This window comes from Drosophila tropicalis, unplaced genomic scaffold (assembly GCF_018151085.1).
Source record: "Drosophila tropicalis isolate 14030-0801.00 unplaced genomic scaffold, ASM1815108v1 contig_761, whole genome shotgun sequence".
Lineage (NCBI taxonomy): Eukaryota > Metazoa > Arthropoda > Insecta > Diptera > Drosophilidae > Drosophila > Drosophila tropicalis.
Window position 1 is genome coordinate 101068 of NW_027173249.1, and position 21196 is coordinate 122263.

General features: G+C 35.7%; 2 protein-coding genes across 7 annotated transcripts in view; one reads left to right on the plus strand and one right to left on the minus strand.

Annotated features, from left to right (window-relative positions):
• The window catches only part of rdgA (retinal degeneration A), a 112289-nt gene that overhangs the window by 64727 nt on the left and 26366 nt on the right, over positions 1–21196 (minus strand). The gene's annotated exons all lie outside the window — the stretch shown is intronic.
• On the plus strand, positions 3671–5019 carry LOC137579682 (farnesol dehydrogenase). Its single transcript, XM_068293450.1, has 2 exons — positions 3671–4259; positions 4508–5019. The coding sequence occupies exons 1-2, from the start codon at positions 3687–3689 to the stop codon at positions 4682–4684; spliced, it is 750 nt and encodes a 249-aa protein (XP_068149551.1). The 5' UTR covers positions 3671–3686; the 3' UTR covers positions 4685–5019.

Sequence of the window (21196 nt, forward strand, 5' to 3'; positions counted from 1 at the left end):
AAAGGGAAATGAACGTAAAAGAATAAGAAAGAGGCAGCTGTTGGAAAAAGCATCATTTGCTACTCCTGTTAGTTTACAGGTCCTATAAAATTATCACAAATGGCCCAACATCTTCAGGGAGTATGCAACAATGTGAACAAATGGACGCAGACCGAAAGAATAAATGAATAAACCGAATGAATGAATGGGGTATAAACCATTTGAACCTTTTCAAGTCTCTGGCCGTGCACTTAAACGTAATGTTCGCTTTAAGGCCAAAACAATAGAACAACGAAATCTACTTACAACAATAACAATTTCAGTTTTTATACATGTTTCTCTTGGCTGCTTTATTATTTCTGTTATTTTAAGGGTTAATTTACAAAAAAGTTTCATTATTGGTCCCAACAGTGAGTCAGCCAGGTCAGGTCAGTGGGTGGAATAAGTTGGTTTGCCACTGATAAGGTACTACAAAAGAGCCACTTTAAAGTAACAGCAAAGAAACATAATGATTTTAAATACTATCTCAGTGCCGGATTAAGCTTCCACGGTCCTTCATCAACCAACCACGAATGTCAACTTTTATAAAACCTTCTGCAAGGGTATAAAAAATATAAAGTATATGGATTGAGAATAAAGAAATTGAAACCAGATAGTAATACAAATTTAAAGGCATTTATATTTGGCCATCATAAGCACGGGCTTTAGGGTAAACGCGTAACTGCATAATGGGCTCAACAGCCGATTTTTTTTTACTAAATAATCAAACATTATTTTTCAAATTTGCTGCTTTTCCATCATAGAACTCAAGAACTTGCTTTAATAGAAGAAAACCCATTCAAAAAAAACAAACGAAGCAAAGATTATTGTTATAAATAAATATTCAAATTTCCAAATATCAAAGCCTTAATTGTTTTGCCAGTATGAGATTTGCAGATTTAATCGTTTGGAAAGTGTTTATCAATTTGTATATTATAAATATTCTAGATTGACGTTTAATTAAGCCGAACAAAACAAAAGGCAACAATTTTCCAGTAATTTCGTCTTTAACCAAAGCTAATTAACTGTTAGTGGCTTGAAAAATATTACACATACGCCCTCATCACTTCATACGCCGTTTCTGCTTTTGTTCCACTTTGAATGGGTCTAGCCACTGTTCACACTCTACTCAATTGAGGAAATTCAAACTGTGCCAAATAAACCACGCTCCCTGCCTAGTACACCAGTTTTGGTAGTGGAAGTGGCTACTCTGGCTTATTTTTTTTTTTTTTTTTTTTTTTTTTGTAAGCCATCAGCAACCTTGCTGTAATACTCGAGGGAATGGAAGGTATAGAAAATTATTGCTTAACGGGAAATAATTATTTTGTGCTGGTTCACTCACTTTACCCTGGGCATCCCCCAAGTCCCACCCTCTGACCCATCACTGGTGGTCATGCCATTAAACTGAGACGTGCTGAGGGCTGGCTGAAGGAGAAGGAGAAGGAGAGGGCAAAAGACCCGCCAAAAAATTGTAGAAGAAGCCCAAGTGGGAAGAACTAGAAATTCCCTTCTATCGTGTGTAATCTGAATACTGACGTGACCCGGTTGCAGCAACTCGTTGCCCATTAAATTACATTTACTTTATTGTCCCAACTGGACAACTGGATTTCGATTAATCAAACGAACGAGAATTAGCCCTATATTTGCGTTTGATAGATTACTTAGTTTTAATCAAATGAGATTTACCATGTTATTAAGTATTATTAAATACTCAATAAATTTCAATACAATGTAATGCTAATATCTAGTTTTCTTAGCACAAAAGACTTCTTAAGTTTTAGCACCATATTTTGATTGAAATTGATCCAGTTAATCTTATCCAAAATTCAATACAAGGGACTATAATCAATATTATAAAACCCGTATGCTAGATGGTCTAATATGTAAGTTCACCTAAAGAACTTTTTACCTCTGATATGGAAGATCAGAAAGTATTTACTATGTTTTTCGTCTTTCTTGACGTATGTATGTGTAATATTTGGTAATACGTGTAATTAAGCAGCACATCCGCCTTTTGGTCCCATTTTTAGTGTTGCCGTTGTCGTTGCCGTTGCTGTTGGCTAGCAACTTCCGTCTGCTGTTTTGTTGCGAAACATGAAACTCTAATTACCAGGAACAACCAAAAAAACCAGAAAATGAAAAAACAATGGAAAGAAACATAAAAAAATAGGAGGCTGCCACAGGCATACTCATTAGACGGAAAGGAAAAAAATAAACAAACCAACTGGACACGATGATATGTGGCATAGAAACTTCTCTACCTCAGACAAATGGTTTCTCTCTAAGAAACCAATTCCAACCAATTCAAGCCAATTCCTTGGCTGTGTTTTTGTCATTGTAATTTACCTAATGTTCTAGAGACTCCGGAATCAACTTTTACGTATGTATGTTTGAATGAACAAAATCCTAGATCCCATTATGCCAACATTTGCCATATGCATAATAATACTCGTAAATATTTAATGCGTATTTAATTTGCCAGTTGCTGCTTTGGACTAATGACAGTGTTGAATTGTATCTCTATATATAAACACACATGCATACATACATGTGTATGTATAACTACATATACCTTCTCCCAGTCTGGGATGGACGTGTGTTCAGTGATTGTGTGAATTTGAAGGGTTTCGACTGTGGTAAGCACTACATACATATACATATGTATGTATGTGTATGGGAATGGATGTGAACTAAGTGAGAAAAGAGTATATAAAATATGCCTTTGGGAAATTAAATCTAATGGGTTCAAATTGTGGACACGGACAATTACAGGTTCTTCAGTATACATTATTAAAATGGGAGATTTCTGTTGAATATATAGCCATTCATTCAGTCTGTCAGTCATTCATTACTACTTCTTTATGTCAGGAGTACATCAAATGTGATTGCGTATTCACCCTTGATTCACCAGTGAATCGAGTTCAGGTGGTAAAATATCAATAGCGATATTCTTGGATCTAGGATCCTAGTCTCGTCTCCATCGCTTTTCCATCGAACTTTAACGGCTTTAATAAAAGCCAATGTATTTTAAAATGAAAATAAAACCTTATAATGAACTTAATGAACAAAACGTATAATGAACTTAGAATATAAACTTTAGATCTTTTAGATGTATGAACTTTTAATAATATAATTTAATTTAAGTCACCTTAATCCATTTCACTCCAACTACTTTAAGAAGCCAATTACAACGCTTTAACAAGACATAAATCCGTGCGGAGATATGTATTTCTGCTCTGCCATTATAACAAAATTAAGACTAGAAAGAGACTCAAATAATCGGCATGATTTCCAATCAAATCTAATCTCTTCAATTGGGTTAGATAAGAAATACATATATATTTGGATAATTTACGATGACAAACTGGGAATAAAGATCGCAAGTTAAAATATGCATTTTATGATGTCACAGGTTCCATCATCTAGGAATAAGTAAGATAAGAAATGTATATAATAGAACCGGGCAGACAAACAAACAAACAAGCAAATCAAGCAAAACAAGCTGTTTGGTGGCCTGTTTAAGAGCAAAGAGCACTTCCACGTCAGTGGAAGAGAGCTTATTGGCCCTTCTAATCTCTGTCTCTCTCTCTCTCTCTCTCTGTGGAAAACTGATAAGAGTGTACCTGATATATTGTGTGCCTTCCAGTGATACATTCACCCAGTTTACCATGGAACGTTGGCACAAACGCGTGGCTGTGATCAGTGGCGCTAGCTCTGGGATTGGAGCGACATGCGCTAAACTCTTAGTATCAGCTGGTGTTCAAGTGGTCGGTCTTGCCCGTCGCACTGAACGACTGCAGGAGTTGAGACAATCCCTGCCGGAGGATCAGCGGAAATATTTCCATCACCGGACGTGTGACGTTTCACTAAAACCGCAGGTGGCCAACGCTTTCGAATGGATTGAAAAGGAACTAGGCGGCTGTGATATACTTATCAATAATGCTGGAATTTTGCGTGATGGTCTTTTGATTGATATGCCCATTGACGATGTAAGCGATGTGATTCAAACCAATATCATGGGTAGTGTTTATTGCACTCAATCGGCAATCAAGAGTATGCGCGATCGACAAATGGCTGGACACTTGATATTCATTAATAGTACGGCCGGAGTGGCGGGATATAAGCCTAATCCAGCCGATTCAAGTCTGAATATATATACTCCAACTAAATTTGCGTTAACTGCTGTGCATGAGGTCCTTAGACAGGAGTTGATTGGAAAACAATCGAAAATAAAGACAACGGTAAGTTGGGAGCAAAGAAAGTCATTAACTTAAAAAAAAAACAATCAAAAGACTGAAATTTTCCAGCCGCAGGGCGTCTCGGATGTTAGCCCTGATTAATATTACTTCCTTTTGACATTTGCATATGTATATTATGTACCACTATAACAAATTGCATAGCCTTATCGATCATCAATACATTTCTTTATACATATATTCGAAATCTTCATATCTACGTCAAATGCAAATTCTCCTTTTTCCCTTTACAGAGCATCAGTCCCGGCTGGGTAGCAACCGAAATAGTTCCTGATGAGACGAAAGCCCAATTGGGCGAAGTGATACTTCAGGCAGACGATGTGGCTCAGGCTGTGCTTTATGCCCTGTCCACACCACCACATGCCCAGGTGGAGCAGATAACATTACGAGCGGTGGGTGAATACTTTTAATAATGAACAGACAGCAAAACATAACGAGAAACCAACCAATCAATGGCGAATAATAATAATACTAAAAATAATAATAACGAATAACAACAGTGAAGCCAAGTAATCAACACTTAATAACAATCAAGTAAAAACACACACACACACACAGACACACAACCACAGATACATATAGCGCATTTCGCTTTTGCCACAAAAAATTGTTGTTAGTGCTGTTTCAATCGTTTCAGTTTTATGGTAATTGTTATGATTATTTCCTGTTGTAAGCGTTAAACAAACCAGAAAATAAATAAATAATTTCTGCTTCACACAAATAAAAACCCAACAGCCAAAAATAATGTAGCAGCAGTTTTTTTTTTTTGTTTGTTATCTTAAGCCAATTCAACTTTTAAGTCAAAAAAAATATTGGAGTAATTTCGAAACTATTTATTTAAGAGTCTAAAATATGGATCTAATAAGGAAATTACTCTTGTGAAGTTGACAACCAATTGAAGTTCACAGATTCCTCAAAGTACTGTGTTTCCGGATAAAGAATCCTACAATTTCCAGTTTTCCAGAATGAGAAATTTTGTATTGCTTATACTTTTGATTGTAGGGTATACAAACTTATTTTAAGAATCTCTTTATTTTGTGCTACCCTTGCAGGGGGTCTTAAGAAATTGGTCAAATGTTTGTAACGCAGAACAGAAGACGTTTTGGATCCCATAAGGTATATATCGATATGTAAGTATTTAGGGGACAGGGTGAGTGTTTCTATTTATGCATATGCATATGTGGAAATGCATCTATCCATTAAGAAACAGAAAAGAAAATTGGAAAATTTAAAAATGGTTGCAAGGGTATATTAACTTTAGCATAACCGAAGTCAGCATCTTTGATATTGCTTTATGTTTTTTTTTTTTTTTTTTCATACAAAGTTTTCCCCTCCTTGCACATATGTACATACATACACACATACATATGTACATGTATGACATTTGTTATAAATTTAATTAAAATGAAATGCCGGAAATGAGTGAAGTGCAGAGAACAAGAGTTTGAGCTTCAGTTTGAGTTGTTTTGAGTTTCAGCATATTTGTGTCTGACTGAAAACTTCGTTTTTTGCCACGTCTCTCTCACACATATCGCAAAAGTTTGTCTGTAAGGCGACGAGCTGTCACTGAACAAGCAGTAAGTAAGTCGTCTCGCCGACTCTGGTATACCATGCACCAAGAAAAACCCATTTTAAATATATAAGACCAGATGAATACCAAGGATGTGCTGCCTCGATCGCACTTACAGTTTGGCTATTTCTGGACCAATTTAAACTTGGCATGTCGGAAGGCCCGATCGGCTGCCCAAGAATATATATATTTTTTAAAATAAAAACTAACCAATGCAACTAATATGTACACAGTTATTTGGACATAACCGAAATCGTAACCGATTTAATTTTTAATGACCAAAAGCGAAACCAAAATAGGCTTATCCGAAACCCTAATTTCAATTCGGATTCATTCCTTGGTTTTTCACTAAACTTAGGATTTTTCAGTTGATTTTCAGCTTATTTTTGTAAAAATCGTTGGAGAGGCCCTTTAACCTCAATCTTAATCTATCTATATATATGTGAATAACGAGACGAGATGCCAAGGGCATCTACAAAATCCACTTTAACAAACAAACGACCTAAAAAAATCGAGCCAAGTCCAAAATATTTGTACCTATATACTTAGTAAAAATAGACGATTTAAGTGTTTTCGTTGATCAAGACGGAAGTTTTGTACATTACTGACCAAAATGAATGTACCCTTATTGAAAGGGTATAAGAACAACATTAACAGCGAAACTTTGCTTGGTGCTATACACAGGAATAAATTTACACAAAGAATGTATACATATATATGTAAGTATTTGTGTGTGCAATCAACCGCCTCAGTTGATGTTGTGGCGCGCTAATGTTGGAAAATTTGTTAATTAAGCACTTCGGTTTCCCTTTCTTTGAGCACAAAGCGTAAGCAATTACATGCCCCAATGGTCTGAGTAGGAAACCATGTTCAGGCCAATTTTCATTGTATATATGTATGTACATACATATGTACATACAAATGTAAGAATGTTTGTAGGGATATACACCGAGTGTTTGTATGTGTGAGGGGCATTGTCATTTTAAGTCCCTTCCACTTTCCCAGTGTTCCGTAAGTTAAAAACTCAGTTTCGTTGGATGATGTTAAAAATTGTAATTTGGAAATATCCCAAACAGAATTATTGATGTTAAGCTGATGTCGCCCTTTGAAGGCATCAAGTAATAAGCTGTTAATTGCCCAGTTTGGAATGAAATGATTCTTCACGAACACATTAAAGCTATAAATAAACTTCTGTCGATGCGCTATTTTTAAACCAGAATCACAGAATGGCATTAACTAATGATATATTTTTCTGATTCTTATACCCATGGAGCAACGAAAACAATGAGAAGTTGAGTCAACTTAGCCATGTTCGACTATCCTTTACTCCGTCGGTGCGAATCAACTTCATGCCCTCAATTAACATTTTATTCGGATCGGACCATTATTCGTATCGGACGAAACGAAGGGTCAATCAAGCGGGTTTGTACTTAGTGCCTAGCGAGACAATTAGTCGACATGTCGCTTGATTGTCCCCTTATTTCGCAAGGCATTTGGGCGACAATGTCCCACTTGTCAATAAGACGGTTTCCCTGTGAAACACAATCCATCTTATCTCCACTGAAAACATCTACTGGAATGAGATTTGTCATCGAAAATATTTAAAGTTTAGAAAGTGGAAAAAATGTGAACCATTGAAATATTTTTCGAACTCAAGACAAAAAATCGGCGGATATACCCAATGTTGCCTTGTTTATTGGGTAGAAAGTGTATTTTTTTTCATAAATTAATAAATAATCCTTAAATTAAATTATTTGTACTTTTTTACTAAAATCATTCGCATGGTCCTTCTGGATGTAACTTAAAGCTACTAAAGGCATAGACAAAGTTGTCGGTGCAACCACCCACATGGCTGAAAACATGTTTAAGCCTGACCACAACAATATAGAGCTTGTTTACAGCAGACTGGTGCTCCTGTTTCTCGGTCAAATGTTGCTCACACCAAAAATGATGACAAAAAAGCAAAAAAAGAATAAATAGAATGAGAAAAAGTTTAGGAAAAGCTAGGGATAGCAAGGAATCCGAAGGCAGGCAGCAAACGTTGGTATGCTGTGTGCTTGGCTTTGGTATGTTCAAACAATTTGCTTTAAGGTCACACAGCAAGACTGCAGTACTAGAATGCACCAGGTAGTGGAGGTAAATATGTATGTATATATGCTACGGTGTGGTGAATGCAATGTGGGGCCCTTACCTGCTGTTGTTCCTGACCGTTATTTTGCGCTACTCCTGTTTCTGATCCTGTTATCGACATACACTTTGCTTTATGACTAACACATGTCCTGCGTGTGTGCTCTGCTTGCGACAGGCTACCCCAAAAAGATGCCAATTCAATGCAAAAAGGAACAAGCATAAAAGGGAGGAGCAGAAATTCAATTTGCTTGCATCACACAAAGAGTGAGAGGGGGGAGGGGGGGGAAAGCACATTTATTGAAAATACAAGATTGGTTCGAACGGGGAAGTGTGGTAGAGCTTAAAGAACAACACAAAAATGAGTTTAGTAGCCTAAACGAATTTGAAAAAAGCTTCATTAAAATAAGAATGAAAACAAAAGAATGACATTTTATGGCTTCAATTAAAGTCCAAAAGGCCTGGCTAAAGTTGGTCATCGGTGAAATTCGTACACCCTTGCAAGATTTTGTGCTAATTATTTGCTACCTACAGGTGTCGATTATTCATAAGTATTTTAAACTAACAAGTTTTTAATTTGACGAGCAATTTATGTTGATCCAGAGGGATGTGGTCACGGATTTGATTCTCATATCTGCGATGCGCACGTTGTGAGCAAAATCAATATACTCTCTCTTGTAAGGGTCTAAATAGTAATTGATTCGGCAACTTAGTTTGGTTAAAAGCAAACAAAAGTCATCACTGGCCATCATCGTCGTCCAGCTTGGGGGAGTGATACCCCAATTGGCTTATATACATGTACATACATATATTTTCAATGGAATTCCAAAAATATGCAGAACGAAGGAAAACAGTATCAGTTAAGTCTACAATAAAATAGTATAAACTTCAAAGATAACAGTTTGCTAAACAGGAAAGATCTAAAACAAAAAAAAAAACCGACAATTTCAGAAATTGAAATTGAACTTGATACAAGAAATGTTAAAATTAAACGTAGTCGTTTCCTTTTCCAAGAAAAGTTCAGTCGTTGACTTGATTACAAAGTTTATCTTTTTGATATTGCACTACAGTTTATTATACATAAAAACAGTCCTATTAAATTTCAACAAATATTGAAAAAGGTTGCAGCAGAAAGTTAAAGACCGGGCTGAAGTTTGCGTATCCTTTGTTAATGTCCTTATTCTATTTCTACCTTCATGGAAAAAGAAGTAAGCTTTAAGTTAAATTAGACGGACATGCCAAGGCCGGAGTAGTGTAGCCTATCTAGACAAAATACGGTTTTATAATTCCGTTTATTGCAGAGCTAAATTATATAATTATTCAATTTTCATAACATATGAGAAAAGTAAGCCTAGTCATAGCTATTTTTAGTTGGATTTTAACAAAGTTCGGTTAAGTTCGTTAGGAAAAGCTTCCTTCTGCCTGTTTGTACATTTGGCTACTTTAATATACCAGAGTTGGCATGTAGTAACTTAATGTAATATGCTAAACGGTTAGCATGGAAACTGCCCTCAATGTCAAAGCATTTACTACAGTAGACAACCTTAACATATCTCATTAAATATCTCCGATGCAGCTCTCGCTTCAGTGACAGTGAATCAGACGTATGTATGTATATGTATATGTATATGTGTATGTGTAGGCCATCAAGTGGAAATAATGCAAACTCGCAATGGGTAAAATGAAATGAAGTGCGGGATTCTTGAAAAAACTCACCGTCTACAACATTTAAAGCCTGTTTAAATGTTTAGCGACAGCTTTTAGACACCAAATAAATAGTAAATTGTCAGATTTTCAATTTCTTTTCCACCGATTTTTTATTCAAATACACAAAGTGGGAGTTTGATGCTTTCAAACAGGATTTACGTTGAAAGTATGCAACGCATCTCCGACCTTATAGAGGATGAATAACCATAATCAGCATAATATCTAAATAGTATCGAACCGAACGATGACAATCCGTTCCTGTGGTACACATTATTAATCTTAATCTCACGCTAGTTGTAAAAGTTCACAGTTTATGTAAAGTTTGTTTTGTGAAATAAATAATTATGTTTTTACAGACAGAAGTATAAGTATATTTTTAGACCAGTCCATTCCAGCTTCGCAAAAGTTCTGTGCCAAAATTAAGGATATTAAAGCGCCAGACATAAGATAAAGTTGTAAAAACAGGATGCTTGCAAAACGGCATCCCTATCGTTTAAACTGAATAAAAGGACTTTGGCGAAAGGGAGAGATATTAGGCTTGGCACTTGAGCTTGTTAAAAAGTTCTTAATTTCTAATAACGTTAAGTTCTTTGAACACTCTTTGCCCAACGCCTCAACGAATCCGCCCCTCTCTTCGTTTCCTTTTAATAAAATTGTCAAAGTGCAGAAAAAATGAGAATGAAATGAAGAAGTTGCCGAGAAACGAATTCAGGGAAATATTCAAATTCAACTTTGACCCTGATTGCAGACATTATATGTATGTGTACATTAATATTCGATACAAGTAACTGTAAAAAATGATAATTCACACTGTAATTACATGTATAATAAAATATACATTTCCCCTTTCCCTTACTATATTTTCATTTTACACATTTTTTTTGCTACTTGATTTTCGCCCATTAGACACACACAAGTGTTCCACCAAAATCAAACAAAACAAATTAATAAATAAATAAAAATAGAAATAAGTCGTCGTATAGACTTCAGTATACCATGCTCCAATTGAAACAACTATTTCAAATTTCGGCTCTAGATCATATTAAGAGATTTTAGACATGGCTAGATCGTCTCGAATGGTTTTGCTAATGAAAAATTTATGTGACTAGTTAATGGACTTTGAAACTCTTCCTTTCACCTTTTACACGATTTTGGCAGCCTTAATATACCACTTGACCCTATTGTGTATTGCATGGTATCAAAAATAAAAAGGAAACTGAGCAAATGGGAAAATAAACAAAACTTTAGTCAATGTGCCCAACAATTGCCTTACTGATTGATTTCTAAATGTGCGTAATCAATAAAAATCAACAAGACGAAAACCAAAAAAGCAACATAAAATGACGTCGGATGAATTATAGAATGGCAAAAACACACTTAACGCACACTCATACAAAATTAATACAAAAAAAAAAAAATTTAAATAAATAAATTCCACGTACAGGTAATAGTCAAAAACAATGGAAAAATAAATATTTGAATTATGCTTAGAGATGTGGGAGGATAAATAGGAAAGTAGGGAAGGGAGTGATGTAGGTGGAGATGAATGAACGGATATTTCGCTTGGTTTTTATTCATAGTCGATTATTGAATTATTGCTGTTCACTCGGGCAGCCAAACGGCAACGTTAAGTGGCTTGGCTTGCTTTGCCCACAAATTTTCTACTTCAATCCACAATCTGTATCTGTATGTCTTCCATTCCCTATTTGCGTATTTCCTTTCTGTATAAATGAATATGTATGAGCAGAAATAGGTATAAATGGTGGAAAACTAAAGAGGTTTTCACCGTCTCAAGTTACTACCAACCATGTAGATTCACGTTTTCCTTCAGTCTCATTGGTAAAAAATACAAATTTACAATTTTAATTTAGTCTTTATGTTTAAATTCAAAGCGACAACAAAAGAAAAATTGTCTTTCCACTGAAATTGAGAATAAATTTAAATGAATTCGTCTAGATTCGCCCAAAATTTCTTTTATTCTATTCTAATTTTTTCGTTCATGCCGAATAAACAAAAGGGCAACGCATTCTTCCATCTGCAGACTTGCAACTTGGGGACGACAGTCGCTTTGAGCACACCAAGATAAGAAGTGTCAGTGGCACACAGAGGAGGATAGTATGTATGTATGTATGTGTGTATGTGTATAAAGTTTTCTTATACACACTCGCAGACCCACAAGAGATTTTGCCTTCTTTGCCATCTCGTTTACTAACTGCAGGCAATTTTTCTATTTTCCACATCATTAGTTTTCAATGAATATTGTTGTTGGTGCTGTTGCTGCTGTTGGGTTAAATGACCAGGGCAAACCAGCAACAAGAAGGAGATGCCAACATTTTCATTGTATAAGCAAATAAACTTACAAATTGGCCAGGGCCAAAACAAAAACACAAACAACCAAGAAGAACACAGAACAACGACAACGACAACAACAAAAATGAGCAAACCAAGTTCAATAGCAACCATAAATCAAAAACAGCTTCAGGCCGAGAACGAGGGACAGCAGCTGGACAATAAAGAGCAAAATAAGATGATAGCGGAGAAGTGAGAAGCTATGCTCGGGTAGTACCTGCAATAGAATTAGTTTTCGTATTTGACTTTTTGTCGTATGAGCTAATGTCCTGCTGTTGCTGCTCCCACTTCATGCACGAGCGAAGTTCAGACATTTGAAGTGCTTCAGTATGAGACAAGGACCCGCGGGTCCTTTATCATCAACAAAAACATCATCATCGTCATCATTGTCAACATTATGGAAGTCGGAGGAGGGGCAGAAACACAAACAGGAACAATTACGTGCAAACAAAAATTATTTTGGTTTTTCTCTTATTCGGCCAAATCAAGCAGAAAAATATCAAAGAAGCTAACTTTGTCTATACCGAAATTTACATACCCTTGGCGTCTTTGTCCCTAATATTTACCCATGCGATCGCCACACTTATAATAATAATTACAGACATTATACTGGGAGCATAAGAAAAGTATTTTCAGTTGTTCTAATAAGAACTTGAAGAAATATTAGACCGATCGTCATTATATCTACTGCGATCTACAGATCCAACAGGATGATAATCAATCAAATAAACATAGGTACATCATGGGGCCGGAAACGTCTTTTTCTTTGCGTTGCAATTTTATAATGCCCTTAGCAAGGGTATTCAAACAAATCAAAGCAAATACATTTAAAACAAAATGATAAAAGAGATCAAAACAGAATAAGACAAGCCTCTGGCGAAATGTCTCACTTTTTTCCAATATTTTTTGTTTATACTCTCTGTTTGGTTGAATTACGAAAAATGTAATAAAAAAATACAAAGATGAAATACATAAATGTTCATAATAATAATTCTTGGTAGGGCATAACTTATTTATTTATTTTATATTAGCCATCCTAGCAATAAAAGTGAAAAAAATTCACATTTATTGTGATGGCATTGGAAAATAATAAAGATAAATTTGCAATCAAGATTTCAGCCACAGTTATTTAAATCAGAGGGCCGGGCTAACTTCCGCCCTGCCGAAGTGTGTATACTGTTGCAAAATTTTCAGTTTCTCTTTCCATAGACATAGGCTTCAAAACCACAATGGCCTACAATCCTAGCCCACATAAGTCTATACGTTTATACAAATAACTAAATAATATAGTTATCATATTTCAATCCAAATTGACAGAATTTCAGATTATTATGGACTCAAAATGACAACATAGTTTGATAATACATTTTTTAAGCAATGATATTTTACATATCCAATCTAACTGAAATTAGCGGGTATGATGTCTGAGATTAAAAACTGTATATACTTCAAATGAAATGGGAGGCAAATGAATCGAATAACGCAACGTGATTTTAGCATATACATATGTATGTATATTCCATCCTTCCCTTATAAGATTTCCAAGCAATTGAAGGTATAAAAAAGTTCAAAGTAGCAACATGTTGCCCGGATAACAATGCGTGCCTGTACAGGGTATTGTTGTGGCACACACAGTAATATAGTCGAAAAGCTAAAGATAGCAAGTTTATATATGTATGCATATATTTAAATTTTAAAGAAAGTGTATTCCAGTTGAATGTTAATGGACCTAAGCCTGGGCAATAGTAATATTAATGAATATGTCCAAATGTGCCATGGTATTTGACTATTATTCCTGTGGTCAGAAAACTCCGACACAGTCCTTGAACAGCCTTTTTTAGTTCATCCTCTCTTGGCCTACTTTAAGCATCGTTCTACTTGAGAAAGTTTCGTGGCTAATATTTTATTTATATTTCATTAAATATAAATGCGCTTGCCACAGAATTTGAGTTGCCATTTCTGTTTTGCCTTTCTCTACCCGTTTCCCTTTCCGTTTACTCGTCTTCATCGACATCTTGTTCCCTTTTTTTTCTTATGTTTGCTCTTAAGCCATAACCATCCATTGTCTGGCCTCGTCTGGTTAAACAAAACACAGCAAATTCAAGAAAAAAATGAAGTAAGTAAGTCGTCTTGCCGACTTCGGTTTGCCATGCACCAATTGAAACAATTATTTTAATTTATATCCGATTTTAATCTCACACAAAAGACCAAAAAACTACATACGATATTCACAATTTCAATTGGCTCCGACTAGACTGATGGAGCAGAATTAAAAAGTTGTGGCTGGAGTTTGATTTAGTTTTGCTAGACCTGAAACTTCTTCAAAGATTTCATAGTTATATTTGTAATATTAAAGCGAAAAAACGTCATAATTATTGTGGTTCATAATCTGAGTACCATAACCAAAGAAATTTCTTCATAACCAAAGATATTTCTTCATAACCAAAGAAATTTCTTCATAGAGTTAGGTAAAGTCCGAAAATCAAAATGTCAAAAATGTGTATATGATTTACGGAAAAGCTTTCTTTAGTCTGTGGCATACATTTTGGCTGCTTTAATATACCATTTCAACATATGTGTGCATGGTATAAGAAGGACTACAAAGAAGCGAAAAACAGAAAATGGCTGCAAGTATGAGCAGCCACATCGGCAATTATAAAATAACAAAAATGTAGCCAGACCTGGACCTCCATCGCCGTTACCCTCAGGCCTCCAGCGAAAGGGTTGATGATGTCGATTTGCTTGTAAGTGTGTGAGTGGTTAGTGGGGAAAAGGCTACGGCCATTGACTGATATTCTTTGTGTACGTTTGTGTGCATGTATTGTGTGTGTGTGTGTGTGTGTGTGTGTATGTGTGTATATTGTGTTGGCTTAAAGTTGTTTTTTGTGCCCCATGAGCTAATTTTTCATTTCACAGGACACAAAAAAAAATATAAATAAATTGATTTTCTTTAACAAAACTCCCACACTCCTATAAATCGATCCAAAACTTTGCAGGCCCTTTTTCGCCCCCCGGAAGTTGTTGTTAACTAAAAGTTCATTGACACGCCATTCAAAAAGGATAAATGGGGAGGGGCATTAGGTATTTGCGGTATTTTTCGTTTGCGTGCCAGTTATGAAGCTATTTCTTAAGCACCATTTGACACTTGTGCTGATAACTTGGGAAATTGTGTTAAGTCCAATGGGCTTAAATGCTCTATCACTATCAACGAATTTTGAGTAAACAAAGCTTTGTAAAGGTAAAATCAACTGTGTGAATTTAGCTTCAAAATGTCTGGCAATTGTTGTTTGGTTTTTAAGATGGATGGTGGATAATGGAAAACAGAGATGATGCTCAACTTTCTCAAATCAACACCACATAACCTGTTAAAAGAATGACAACTATGCTTAATACAAGAAAAAAACACAAAGTACGACAAGCTATAAAGGTCGTCTGTCTCTTTTCCCAAGTAAGTATGCTAGAATTTCTGGTAATAGGTTTTGAGTAACCTATTGAGAGGCTATTTTGTTGTCTGATGTCGGAGACACTTTAGAATATATTGTGTGAAATATATTATTTTAATATTGGAAGCCATAAAACATTTGACTTCCTTTCAACGAATTGAAAAAGTGACTAGTTCATCTTTTGACATGAACCGCAAGCAGAAAGATTTTAGCGAAACTTTTAGGTTTGCTTTACCTTAACGCAACCCACACAAGACACACGTGTGCACACAAGTACATATAGTGAGAGAAAGAGAAGGAGAGAAAGAACTATACACAGCTAAACCCACACCCACAAAGAGGCGCTCATTGGAATTCCTGTGAGATGTGTCTATAATTAGTTCTTCATATGAATATATCGTGTAACCCTGCACTGTTATTATCTTTCAATCGGTCTGTCCGTTTGTCAGCTCTTCTGTCTGTCATTATGCACGCTTCGTTGCAATTTGTTGAAAAGACGATGATACTGATGGTTATAATGATGAGCAAATCGATAATAGCAGCCGAAATGCAACGACGCCCACGATGCATTTCATTGAAATCGGATAAGCTTACAATTGTGTTTAATAAAGAGTCCAATCAAATAAGCAACCTATCTCAAATGCCACCTGGCCCCCATCTTAGTTTCTTGGGAAACGTTACATGTGCTTAATCAATTGCATTGAGTTCGAGACGGAAATAAATTAATCATAAAAATAAAAAAACAACACTCTTGAAACGGGTTTTTATTAGGCTGAAGATTGTATTTGTAGTCTAGCAAGTATTGGTTAACCAATACGATGTGTGATGTCCACACAGTTGTCACTAAAAGTAATGTATGTGTCATTTTTAAGGGTATCCAAAATATTAAGACGTTAACGAAATACAAACAGAACAAGAAGGGGATGGGGATAATAACCAGAATTTAGATACAAGCTAACATTTCTACTCTCCCACATATGTACCTTAAGCAGGTCGAAGGAAACGCAACTGTGGTCTGTATTTGGGTTGTACAATTTCTGAGGGCAGGGGAGTAGTGAGAATTTTCGTGCGGAGCAGTGCTAAGGTAATTAATTTTAACGCCTTGTATCAATAAATACAAATACAGTCTGTCAAACATGGGGCAGCGCAAGGGCGGAAGAGCCAATAATTAATAAGAAAAATAAAGCAAACCCAACCCGAATACAATTAAATTACCTTTTGCATTTTTTATGTAACACATACACAAAAGACACTCACAACACATTTTTACTTATGTCAGTACATGATAATTGGGCAAACAGTGATGGATACAAAATTCGTAAAGGTTAAGGTCAAGTTTGGAATTGAATTGCTCTTCAAACTTCATAGCCAAAGGCAATTTATCAATCCACAATGAGCTTATGTAAATGAAAACAACTAATTGAATACAGGTACAAACATATGACAAAGGTTTGATCGAAATTTTATAGGTAATCCAGAAATCTGATTGCATTTACCATCAGGGATGGGAGTTATTTATATTTTTGAGAGTTTATCGAAAACGCTTAAATATTATTGACAATAATTAATCTATATTGAGAAAGAAAAGCAAACTTTTACGTTACTCGCAAGCAAGACAACGTAAAGTCAATCATTCAAATTGAAATTCGTTACATAATACATATTTTATTTAATCGATAAACATTTTATATAAACTCATACGAAAAACATTCGCTTGTTTACATAACTCTTCGCCTTTTTGATATGCAGTAAAAAGTCACTTCAGTCATCAAAAGTGCTCCTTTTTTTTTTGTTTTTGATTGCATATGTTGCACACAAAACACCGCAACGCGAATCATTTTGAACCCTTTGCTTTCCGTCCGGTTTTATGGGGCAGAGCCATCATTGAAACGTTCGATTTATACCATTTCAGTTCCATACGCAGTTACTTGCATAATTTATCACTTTTAGCAAACTTTTTAGCGAGATAAATCCAGCTCTCCCGTCTCTCTCTCTCTCTCACGCCCCCTTATACAGCGAATTCCGCTTTATTACCGAAACCAGAAACCATCTAAAAATCAAGTTAAAAGTTTAACCGACCGCAACAGGTGCACGCCCAAGACTCTGCCCAGATAAAGTCAACCAACAGACACCATAATGGACAAATTAGTGGCCTCGCCTTCTTCCACTCATCGCCCACCGGTGCTGCTGAACTGTAGCCATATTGTGTAGTGGGCGTGGCACATACACAGAGCGTAGGCCAGCCAAAAATTTACCCGCCAGGCAAACAACAAACCAGTCCCCGCCATGGCTTTAAATGAGAGATGAACCAGGATGATAGGTTCCAAAAATGAAACTGCTAAAAGGTTTTTCGCGCTTACTTCGGCCGTCCTGAAGTTTGTATACCCTTGCCAGTTTTTGTGTTACACTTTTCCTACATAGAGATGTCAGAGCATAAAATACATGAAATTTGTCCTTTCACGTTTTTGTTTTGGCCCTGCTGTTATTTACAGTTAATTTTATGTACCCTCCTTTTGTTGTTGTTGACACTTTTTTCGTCCTTCTTTCGCTTGTTATACCGTGCACCCAAATGATTAAATGGTATATTGAGGTCTCCGAAAACTTCAAACTTTATAAACCATAAAACCATTCTTGCCGTATCCGTCCGTTCGTCCGTCTATCTGAATTCAGATTCACCAAATTTGGGATTTTGACCGACGGGTTACGTACGAAGATCAAGGTTATGTAAATAGTATACCATGAAAGATATAGATAAATGTTTTTCATCTGGTTAGATGGCTAAAGCGCTAGAGTGCTTGTCAAAGGGAGCGAGATGGAGTATGCGCCTAACCAGAATTTCAAATTACATACATTTGGTCTTAAAAATTTTAAACAGCTATTTCACTTGGTGCATGGTATACCGAATTCGGCAAGACGACATACTAACTATATTTTTTTATAACCTTACGAAAAGGGCATATTAATTTGGGTCAAAAGTGCGCAACGCATAGAAGGAAGCAGCTCCGGCTTTGCAGAGCATATATGTATTCTTGATCAGTAGATCCGACAGCCGGTCCGGCCTGAATCAACGCAAACTTCTAATACACTGACTCCGATATCAAAAAGCTTCCAAGGAAACGACTTTTTGAAAACAGTGACTTAACAGTGAAGCTTTCCTCAATATTTTCTTAGCGATTGTGTTAAAAATATGACAGTTATATTGTCGGACAACTCTATCATATCTTATCCATAAGGATTGTAGCTGACTACAATCGGCTGAAATTTAAAAATGAGAACTTTTTGCTTTTCAAGCCGCCGGGCGGAGTTTGGCAAATATTTTAACTATGTAGAACTAAGAAGAGAGTAACAGAAAAACAGGTATAAAAATTTCTGCACGGACGAAGTAAGCAAGGACCTTAGGTTTTCTTTTACAATTTAACCCTAGATCGTCATCGTTCGTCGAATGGAACAAAAGAAAACGTAATTTTTAAAATCGGCGAAAATATGGTGTTTTATTGTGGATTCTAGGTCTGAATCTTATTTACTTATGAAATATCATAATCCACTGAATAAAGTGATTAAGTCGTCTCGCCGACTTTAGTATGCCATGCACCGAGTGAAATACCTGTCATCGCAATCTAATTGTTTATATGGACTACTAGATCCGATCAAGAATATATAACAGGTTTAAGAGTCAGAAAAGCTTTCTTTTGCCAACAGTTTACGTACATTTTGGGCGACTTCCTGACTGACTGACTATCTAGGGTTAAGAAAAACTTCTCTGCTTGTTTCGTTGACTTTTTGTCACAGTTGTTGCCACACAGATATTTTTTGTTTGTGTTTTTGTCAGCTTTAAGTTTCAAGTTTAAAGCGTAAAAGTTTGAAAGGTAAACCCAAGAAATATTTACATTCCTTGCTCCTGTTAAAGGGCGGATGATGGGATACGGCTCTGAGTGTACAGAATCTCTGAGGGGTTGGTAAGCAATAGAGGTGGGGCCAGGAGAAACTTCAACTTTAGTTGGCATGCGAATATGTTCATTTCCAGTTCGCTTGAACAAACACAAAGCGAGAAAAAGAAAACGAAAACGAGTGAGAAACAGAAGCAAAAATACACATTATCACATCTCATTTCATACATTTTCACTAAAAGAGATAAAATTCTACATTCTATGTACATTAGACTAAAAGCCAAATGTCAAAAAACCACAAAAACGCTTGTTAAAGGTCAGGAATCTCTGATCTCTAATGAAGATGAAATCAATTATTTCTGTTCAGAAGCTTACACACACACAAAAGAAGCCATTTTGGTGATTGATTTTCGCTTTTGTGATAAAGAACTAACATTCTTGCATAATTTAGTGTAAATATCATACTAAACGTAATCCAGGCATTTAAACAGACTCTCTAAAAGTCAGATTTTAATACATCAAATAATATTAATCCCATAAGTTTGTTGTCAAACTTAACGATAAAGTGTCCGTCCGTTTTCATCAGTCGCTTTTTTAACCCTTTTTACCATCCGATTGGTTTTTGCCATGGGAACAATTGGCCAACAGTCGTCTTAGTATCAATTTATGGTTTCGGTTCAACATTTTTTATATGTAACTAAATCACGTTAGCATTATGGCCCACTTTTTTTTGCAGGTCCAACTTTTTCGTACAAAAAAATAAACTTAAATTCAGTATACAAAAATTCCGTCATCATCAACAGCAATCAGAATAGAAACTTTGCACGGCAAACGCTTTCGCCAAAATTTATAGAATTTTAAATTTCATTGTGCACAATTTTCATATTAAAAGTTAGCTATCGCTTGCTCTATCCCTATTTTCTCATGATTTTTCACAGCCTTCATTCTCAATTGTTCGAAATGGAAAATAAAAAAAACCAGGATGAAAGCTAGAAGCTGTCGGCATTTGCTTTGAAATTGAAATGTACAAAAAAAGTGGAACTCTCTGTAACCGCCAGAATGGACACACTGGACTGGATGAAAACCAAAAAAAGAATTGACCGTACACACACACACACACATAGCCTGGAAAACGTTTTTACTATTTCCTGTGATTGTGCACAAGGAACAAACGTAAAAAATCAGAGGGCCGTGCACAGTGGTTGCGCCCATAGGCCAAAAATCAAAAAATCCATCGCAACCAATTTTGACAAAACCCAAACAAATTGTCTCGTAAATGTCTAAACTTCTTAATGGCAAACGGTTTTTTTCTATACTTGCACCGGTACTTTCTAGAAATAGCATTGAAATCCCGAACACATGTTCATTTTCGCACAGCTGATGCGCTCAGTAAGCTTTTTTCTCTTTAGCGTTGCATTTCAAAGTGGTCAGACGTCATATTAAGTGGTCCAGATTAATTTTTTTAGAATGGATTTTAAAGTACAATGCATTTACTCTAATTTCTAATGTAAATAACTAATCAACTACTCAAATTGTTATTGTGAAATTAATTTATTTGATTTAATATTTTTATGTGTGTTTTTAAGCGTCTTTTTTATGTTTAGGTGGAGTTTTAGTTACGATCTCACAAAATTCCACAGATATGTTGTATATTGTTGTATTTGTCTGACTTTTAAGGTAATAAATGTGTTTAGTTTAGGTGCCCAAATTTGACCATGCATTTGTAAACTTGAATAATCTGACGGCGTCTCCCATCAGCTGGGCCCTGCGAAACAGGTGATTGGCGTATTGTTTTGTTGTTGTTGTCTCTGTTTTCATCGTTTGTGGTTATGTATGATT

Bases quoted from the DNA above. Each gene is read 5' to 3' on its own strand.
- LOC137579682 (XM_068293450.1), top strand. From the start codon at position 3,687: ATGGAACGTTGGCACAAACGCGTGGCTGTGATCAGTGGCGCTAGCTCT. The intron at 4,260-4,507 runs GTAAGTTGGGAG...TTCCCTTTACAG, and splicing joins AATCGAAAATAAAGACAACG to AGCATCAGTCCCGGCTGGGT.